This window comes from Aptenodytes patagonicus, chromosome 10, assembly GCF_965638725.1.
Source record: "Aptenodytes patagonicus chromosome 10, bAptPat1.pri.cur, whole genome shotgun sequence".
Classification (NCBI taxonomy): Eukaryota; Metazoa; Chordata; class Aves; order Sphenisciformes; family Spheniscidae; genus Aptenodytes; species Aptenodytes patagonicus.
Genome location: NC_134958.1, coordinates 17,552,367 through 17,561,520, shown reverse-complemented (window position 1 = coordinate 17,561,520; position 9,154 = coordinate 17,552,367). Strand labels below are relative to the sequence as shown.

Below are 9,154 nucleotides of genomic sequence, written 5' to 3'. Positions count from 1 at the left end.
AAATAGGAAAACCGAGTGAACAAGGACATGATTGGATATATGTTATTTTTTTGTAGAGCACTCCTCTGTAATTCTGCATGGTACTTAAACAATAAAAACATTCCCCCATAAGAACTTGTTAAAATACAGAGGCCCCTTTTCTGAAACATGCATTGATTTATTTTGAACTTAAAAGACTATTGCACTATATTTCAGTGGACTGTTTCAGCTATTAAGATGAAATTAACATTCATGTTTTCAGGATTAGAATCTAAAGCATTTCATTTTACCATGTAAATATTCATTCTTCAGTCACAGAAGATCTTTCTTTCAATACTATCCGAACCCAAACTCCTAAATGGAGGTAGGATCTTTAAGTCACCACCTCATTTGTGGCATCCTTGTTTTTGTCTGTACAATTCATCTGAATTGTACTCTACTGTATTGCTTCCATGTTTTCTTCTTAAAAATTTGGATTGGCAAAAAGTGAGACTGCACTCTGGGGCCAGTTCTTCTCATTACTATGACAGTCCTCATGAGTCAGATTTGCTGGCGTGAACACATAATGGAACTACCGCTCTGCCTCAGTGAGTTTGGCTTATTTTTTAACGTGCCTTAAGCAATGAAATATTTTGTTTATGAAATACACTTACATGCATCACTAACCAAATCTCTACTTCTCTGCTAATGGAACAGCATTTTGTAATAAGTCTTGGATAGGGCATTACTTGGGTAGGGCACCACTTTGCTATTGATTTCAGTGGGAGCAGAAATACAAACACAAAATACACTTTCTAGGAGAGAATACATACAGGGATTGTGGGTCTGATTTTGTGTTTGAGTTCATGCGAGTTGTTTGCTTCCCTGGGTAGGAAAAAGGTCAGGACCAGTATGAGCAAAGAACTATTTCGTGCTACAGCGAACCTAAATGATGTTTGAGAGAGACATTTCAGTTTATCTGATGACTCCTTCTGTCGAGGTTAAGCGAACTTGATTTTATAAAGAAAAACACTAGATCTGTTTTTTTTTCTTTACCAGTGGTCACTGCACAGAATTGGCCTTTGGCCTTGTCAATGTTTAGCTCATTTCTTTGAAGAGTCCTACTATCATTATCATCTAGTCTGCTACAAATATGTTAATAATGTTGAGAGAATTAGCGTAGATGAAGATTGAGGTTGTTGTGTTGATTAGATCTCCATTGAAATTACCAGGCTAATGTTTCTTTTTTTTTTTTTTAATATAGCAATGTTCTATAATGCTTAACTACCAGCAAAGATTAGGCAGTATTTGTCACCGTGGGAGAACTTAAAACTAAATGATTAATGTAGACAAGTCCCTTAGAGGAGAACCCATATCTCAGCTGAGCTTCTGATACCCAGTTAGGATTATAATCCCATGAACCTCAACTGTGCAAAACTTTCACAGATTTCTTACGGCACATTCATTGTTGGCAGAGTATTGTCTACATACATAAAAAAACACCCCCGTATTTTATATTTCTCACAAAGTAAGCCATAATTACATTATTTTTCTGTCAGTCTTTCAGCAAACAGTAACTAAAACGACAATACACAAAGATAAAGCTAGGCTATGGATGGGGAAGACACCATGAGGCAATTCACAGCCCTTCCACACACAGCCACGCTGTTGCTTTTCTAGCCACTGAGTGAGTTCTTGATGTGTGTGTTTGAAAGCATTCACTACCCATCTGTGGGGCTTCTGGGCACCAAGAGCTGTTTGGGGTTAGCAGGTACTGACCTGGGAGCAGCAAGAGCTGACACAAGACTGAAGTACTGATCAGGCAACAGACAGGTCTCTCAGTGCACCACATCTGTACCCAAGCTCTCCAAGTCAGATTTTCACATTTTGCGACAAGTATGTGCTGGCGAGGCAGCTTCTTGAGGCAGAACAGGAACCTGGAAGGTACATCCAGCTTCTTGCCTTTTCACGGGTTTTCATACATAGTCACTTGCATTTAGAAATCAGAAATATACGATCGTATTAGTGTCTTTTTACTACTGGGGGGGCGGACGGGCGGACAGCCGCGCACTTGCGAGGCCCCCTCCCGCGCCTCCACGAACCCTACCCCTCGGCCCCCTACCTGAGGCCGCCTCGCCGGGCAGCAGGTGCCAAGCATCGCTCCCGGAGCAGGCACCGGGGAACAGCAGAACGGCCGCACAGCTCGACATCACCTCACGGCTTCCCGCCACTCGGCACTGCCTCAGCCGGCAGGCGGGGCATGGGCGAGGCTTGCCGGGAGCGGGCCGGAAGCGGCGGTTGCCCCGGTAACAGCGGAGCGATTTCCGACAGGGGCGGCGGCCGGCGCGGAGGTGTGAGGCCGTGCGAGGCGCTGAAGAAGCAGGTTTACATGGTGCCCAGCAAGTGCCGGCCCGGCAGGGGCCCTCGGGCCGCGCCCGGCCCGGTAGGTGCTGCCGTTGGGGGGGTGACAGCCGCCTCTTCTCCTCTGCTGTCGCTTGTGGGGTGCGCAGACAGGACCGGTGGTATATCTCCGCTACGCGGCCGCGCGCCGTGCCGTTCCCGGGCCGCGGCGCCCCGCTGAGCCCCGCCGCTCCTCAGCAGGGCGGGAGTGGGGTGGCGGCGGCGCCTCTTGAGGACGCGGCCCCGCCGCGGTTCTGTGAGGCTGTGTGTGACCGGCCGTGCCGGGGCTGAGGGCGCGGCAGCGTGCGGGCCTTGCGTGGGTAGGTGCTCCGCAGCTGGCGGAGTCCCCTGATGGCAGCCCCTGCCGCTTCGAGGGGAGCGGCAGCCAGGCAAATGCGGGTGAGGGCAGCTCGGTCTTCTCTGTGCCGTGACTGGCGTGAGGAAGCTTCCCTTACGTTATTTGTGTGCCTCCTGTTATTTGCATGCCTCCTGTTATTTGCTGGGAAGTGGATATATAAGCCGTTTGGTTAAATATTTCTGTTAAACTTTTTGATTATTTAGCAGGTAGGTGCTATGTTTTGTCATCTAAATCCAATTAAAAGACCGGTACATTTTGCCTTTAAAAAAAATAAATTCTCATATTTAAATGTAAACACTTTTTTCTTCATAATGAGCATAACATCCCCGTGAAAGTCACACTTTCAGTGTATTTTTAAAACTAAAAACAGTGGGGTTTTCTAAAACTAAAAATTATTTAATGTTAGTGATGTATTCTTCATAATAGTTTTGCAAAATAGTTCCTTTCTTGGCAGATTTTGCTGTTGAAAATACCTTTATTGTTTAAAAAAAAAAAGTTATGTTCAACTTTTTGTATTGATATGCATTTTTGAAAAATGTAATACTCTATTTCTTTTTCTTCCAACTTGCAGGTTAGTAACTGTGGTCTTCAGCTGGTTATCCAGACCTCATCAATAACAGATAAAAGCAAACCGGTAATTATTACCTTTTCTTTAATAGTTGTATTAATTAATGCAGTTGTATGGTACAGCCAAATTTGTATGCTTTCAGATAGGAATTGCCTTTTCAGTAGTAATATGTTGACTTTTAATATAATATCTGATGTATCTGATAGTCTTTTGGTAGTTTATTTCATCCTATTAAAGATACATGAAATAAAAACATAGGGATGTACTATAGCTTGCCATAAACTTTATATATATATAAATAAATCATATATATATATATATGATTTCTTATGCTTCCATCTGTACCTCTCTTCCTCCTGTAATTGCGGTACTCCTTATAGGGTGGGGTTTTTTTTTTCTTTATTTAGTCAACTGCAGATGAATGTGTTGATAACTTCCATATTTTCATTTTGGTTTCCAACAGTGAAACTTTTCAGTTGTAGTATCTTAATAGAATGAATACTCTTTTTATTGGAGCAATTATTTAATTTTTTTAGAGCATTTGCAGTTTCCTGAGATCTGTACTTGTTACTAAGGTTGTGTTTGTCTATGTAAAGACGTTATTTGCATTTGAAAACTTTAACACTTGTCTTAAATATTGTGTTACAGTTTGAATTCAGGATAAATAAAGAACAGTCATCTTTCCACAATAGACTTCTGCAGCATGATCTGGAAAAAAACTATTCAGGAAGGCAAGGTGATATTCAATAGGGTTTGGTTTGTTTGTCTCTTGTATTTCTTTTTATTAACTGAACAGTAAAGAAAAACTGTATTATGATTAGAATACATAAGAGTGACAGCTTTTCCTAATTGGCTACAGTAATTCAGTATAATTACTGCTGCATCATGTCCTGAAACTGCTATCCTTCTACTGCCTGGTGCAGATGGCTCTTTTGATCATTTTTTGCCTCTCATTCTGTCCGTGGAAGAGCATCCTTTCTTCTACATACAAAGCCGCAATCTATCAAGTGCCCTACTAAACGTTCCCTCAGAAGCCACAATTCTCTACTGTAACATTTTATTGGATGTTAACATTTTAATGTGTTTACAAAAAATTAGTTTCTAATTCAGAACCTTGATAAGAAGAGATAGTTTTCCTATTGTGCTTGTGTGCTTTTGGCTTTGAAAAGCAAGATGTTTGCTAATATCACTGCTAACTGTGGTGAAGCCTGGAAGAGCCTTGAAACACAACACTTCTTGCCACACTGCTGCTGCTTGTCTGTCATATAAAAACAGTGATTGGTTAGGATAGGAGATCAGTTTAATTATTATGGCAATTTTTTATTCATTCTGGTAAAAAATAAAGTCCAACAGCTGTTCAGAATGGGTTGATTTTTAGGGATATTATGCAACTTATTATGGAGTAAATTTAAGTCTGCAGATTGGTTTTGTTCCCCCCACAGGAGACCAAAGAGTATTAAGTCCTTTGGTACGTAATAAGCAGATGTATCTTCCAGTACCATCCAGTCTGACAGAACTTTCTGGTTTGGAGTTCAAGCAGAATACAGGTTCTTTGTCAGGATTTGGTGAGTCTTCTATTCACACACCTACAAAATCCAGATCCCGACAAAGCAGCTACAGTATCAGTTCGTATGCTTCAGGTAACAGTGAAAACTTCTCGTTAGTTGTCATCTTTTTTCTTTTTTCTTTTTTTTTTTTTTTAACTGGGTTTCTTATTGAAAAGTTATGACCTGTAAGACGTGCTGCTTCTGGCTGTCAGAATGTATGATTGAATAGCAAGTGTTGCCTAGTGTTCCCATCGGGTATTAAGAGAGGTTAATAGATCATGGTCAGGAAACCACTAGAAATATTTTTTCCAAAATATAATAGGCATTTAAATATAGGGGGTTTATATACCTTTCTTCAACAAAAGGGCAGTAATAAGGATCTTTCACATGTCTTTAGGAGGTTGACATTAGAAGAAAAAAGTCACTGTACTGCCATCGTGTCATGTTTCAGACTGGTCTTATGTTTATTGGCTTAAAAACCCGAGACACAACTAATCTAAGTTTTTGCAACAATGTTAATTGATTATTTTTGGTCTCAATGATTTTTTTTTTTCCTTCACAGTTTTTTTTCCACTTTGAAGGATACATATAGAATGTTGGTTGTTATACTGGTTTGTTAGAGTAGCTAGTGATGAAATGTTAAGAGAGTAGCACTGAAAAGATTCTAAATTGAACAACAAATTATTTTACTTACATAGGTATCTTCTAATGCCATATTTTAGACAACAATGAACTCACTCTCTATAGCAGTAAAGCAATTAATCTTTGTTTATTGAAGAATTAATGTTTTTCCTGTTAACATATTTGACTTATTTGAAGGAAGAAAAAAATAAGGGGCAAACACGTAAAAGTTGAGCCTATATTCATGTAGTAGTATGCATGCACGATGATTTTGTGGTTGGACTCGATGATCTTAAAGGTCTTTTCCAACCTAAATGATTCTATGAGTCTATGATCTGTTTTTGACCAATATTTTTCAGTGGATCATTTTCCAAATAAGCCAAAGCTCTCAGAACACATTTGTTGATGTATTTTGCAGGTATTTTTAGTCATCCTCCCTCTTCCCCCTTATATTAACAAAACGGGTAAAGATGGATAGCTTTGTAAATACATTTTAAAGGGCTGCCTGTTTCTTTCTTGATAATGGAGTGAAATATAATACCAATGATTACTAGGTGTTGCATGCATTTACCTTTAAAAGACTTTGCATTTGTTTGTGGCTCAGTTGGGGCTGTTTCAATGTTTTGGTGCTTTAGTTTCTAGTTCTATCAACATCTACCTGATCTGTGTCTTTAAATTAATCTTAAATTAGATTATATCTTCTTTAAGTTCAGATACTGAAATTGTGAAACAATTATACAACCTTACCTTAAAACATCATTGGGTAAATCTAATCAAAACAAAAGCATCTACAAAATATCTGCTTACAACAAATTTTTGTTAAAATTCTCTCAGAAATGAAACAAACAGATATACTTTGGAAAGAGGATGTAGAGAGATACTTTTTTTGTTTACAACTGCAAGGAAAGAAAACCGATAAATCTAAGTACTGAATGGAGGCAAAATGCACTTTCATGTACTGCGTAACTCTACTTTTAATAAGAAAGAAAATTCTACTTTTAGTATCTGTAGTTAATGAAATGATTTTACAAACATATATTCTCTGTATGATTTTCTGATAGATAACACACATTTTGGGAGCAGTTCATCAATAACATTTCCTGTATTGCAACGTACTGCTGAAGAAAAAATACTGAACTCTGATAGACTTACCCTGGAAAGGTGAGAAGGTTATGGAGTACACACACCATAGCTTGCGACTCTTGTGTCTGATGGTCTAAAGTGATGCGCATCCCAGTAATGCCTGTGGTCAGTGGTATGAGTGGTGGGTTTGGTTTTGTTGGTTTTTGTGTGTGTGTTTGAGAGAACAACTGTGTCCCATAGAGAAATTCTGTATAAGTGTCCTTGTGATGAATATATCCGTACAGCAGTCATCTAAGGCAGTTAGGGCTTTTCATAGTAAACTAAGGAGCTAGCTTAAGAGTCGAATGCAAAGTCATGCAAGTAATCTACAGAAAAAGACTATGTCTCCATTAGTTCTAATCTGATGCGTTGACTATTGAATGGTCTTTTTTTTTTTTTTTCTTGACCAGGACACAAAAAAGAGTTTTATCTGAAAGACATTTAATTGTAATTTTCTCTTCCCCCCCTCCCCCCCCCCCGGTAGGGGGGTGCATAAGGTTGATGTAGTCCAAAAAGTTTTGTCAGGTCAGTAGGACTCCTTTTGGAATAATCCTGAAATAAGAATAACTATTTTCAGCATCATTTCCTATAGCTTTTACTTTCCACATTAACACTTATTATTTCATGTATTTATATTTCAAATGTAAAGTTCTATAAATCAAAGAAAAATTGCATAGACATAGAATACTTTGAATTCTGATCTAAACAGGCTGCTTATGTGGTATCTGATGAAAAAATTTAAAAATTGGCAGGCTGTGTCTGTTGAAATTTTAATGTGGTCACAACACGAAACTTCCATGTAGTTTCCATGTAACAAGCAAATCTCTCTGGAATTCAGAGAATTTTGGAAGCGCTTCTGCTATATTTTCATGCTAATTTTTTTTATAGTAAGGAGTTGCTGCCTTATTTACAGAGTTTAATTAGCAAACCTAATTACCTTAATATTACCTTAATCAAGAGAATATACTTTCCTCGGTTCAGTCAGAGTAGGTGAGTAGAAAGTGGATTACCAATTTGTTACTTACATGTGGTTTTTGTTTTGTTTCTTTTTCCTTCCAGGCAAAAACTGACAGTGTGCCCAATTATTGATGGGGAAGATCATCTTCGCCTTTTGAATTTCCAACATAACTTTATAACCCGGATCCAAAATATTTCTAATCTGCAGCATCTTGTTTTCTTAGATTTATATGATAATCAGATAGAGGAAATAAGTGGGCTTTCAACTCTGAGATCCCTAAGAGTCCTTTTGTTGGGAAAGAACAGGTAAAAATAATGAAACTAACTTAAAGCGCCTTACTTCTTTGTGGTGTAACAACTGTGATCTATCATTGTTTCTGTTACGAAGTTTTCAGATTGTGATGTTGGCTGTGAGACCAGGGAGCTGGTCCCTAACAGTTAAGTGTTAGGGATCCCACTGAGGAAGCACAGTTTTTGCTCGTAATGTTCTTCAGAAACTTCCTTTCTTACGTAAATTTTAGCAACAGTTCTGAAGTATTTTACGTGTTTCCATCTAATCTTCTGTTCTGATCGGCTATTAAATATGTGTTCTTAGATTTGTGTGACAGGTGGAATCTCTTTTTCACATGATGTGAAGTATTAATTGATTCTTTATAACCTATAAAAAGTATTTCTGCCTGATGTATTTAGCTGGGAAAAAAGTCAGACAGATGAATCATGGATTTTGTTGCTTATTTATAGATTCTATTCTATTGGCAGATACAACTTGCTAGTTGTATTACTTTCTAAAAATAGAGTTCAAATGCTTTAGCCTTTAATTCTAATAATTTAATAGAAGTATCTGTGGAATTGCTCACATATCTAAGGGTTGTGCTCTGATTTTGTTCGGTTTTCTTATTTTCTTTATATTCAGTAAAGGAAGAACTGGTAAACATACTTCAGTTATGTGCAGATTACAAAGAATGTATCCCCTAATTCAGCCTGTATTCAAAACTGACCACTTTCAACAGTGCAGTATGTTACTCGACCTTATAACTTTTAATATAAAAATTTCACTTGTAGAAATTAATATTGTTTATAGAAAAATATTGGGGCCTGGGAACAATAATTTTAAGGTGCTTTAAGGAATTATTTTCAAATAGTAACTACATTGAGTGCTGTATAGTTTGTTTATGTAGAAATATGGTTTGGAGGTAGTTAGGACAAGACATAAATTATTACAAGTCAGACACAGTTGCTAGCAACTTGTTTTCAGCTTGATCTGTATGTGATCTTTGATTATTCTCGAAGCAAATGCATAATACACGTGATGTTTAATATCATCAGCCAGTAGATGATGCTGTTGAGTATATAATAACCTAGGTTTGGAATCTGAGAAAATAGGACAGGACAGAAAAGTTATAAGACTGAAGTTGTACAGGGGGAGAAGAAATACTGCCAAATCTAGAGGTCTATATTGTCTAGAAAGGGCCAATGGCTTTCAGGTTTTTCTTTATTCTGTGTTCTTCTAACAAACTCTCAAAAGCCTGTGTCACTGTAGTCTTTCTTTAAACTGTTTTGGAATTAGCTGTTTGCCAGTAAAAATGTTTTTTTATTATTTAGATATCTGGATAGGTTGGTTGT

At 38.0% G+C, this 9,154-nt stretch overlaps 1 protein-coding gene across 4 annotated transcripts in view; it reads left to right on the top strand.

Moving 5' to 3' along the window:
- The first annotated feature begins 2,304 nt into the window (after positions 1-2,304).
- LRRC49 (leucine rich repeat containing 49) overlaps positions 2,305-9,154 on the top strand; it is a 54,138-nt gene continuing 47,288 nt past the window's right edge. The window contains exons 1-6 of one of the 4 annotated variants that reach the window (XM_076348309.1): positions 2,305-2,401; positions 3,288-3,350; positions 3,933-4,020; positions 4,727-4,849; positions 6,514-6,613; positions 7,634-7,837. In XM_076348309.1, the coding sequence (XP_076204424.1) occupies positions 2,348-2,401; positions 3,288-3,350; positions 3,933-4,020; positions 4,727-4,849; positions 6,514-6,613; positions 7,634-7,837 (632 nt within the window). In that variant the 5' untranslated portion in view covers positions 2,305-2,347. Of the gene's footprint in view, positions 2,402-2,716; positions 2,758-3,287; positions 3,351-3,932; positions 4,021-4,726; positions 4,925-6,513; positions 6,614-7,633; positions 7,838-9,154 lie in introns of those variants that run through there. The other 3 variants (XM_076348307.1, XM_076348308.1, XM_076348310.1) reach the window with 3 other exon arrangements.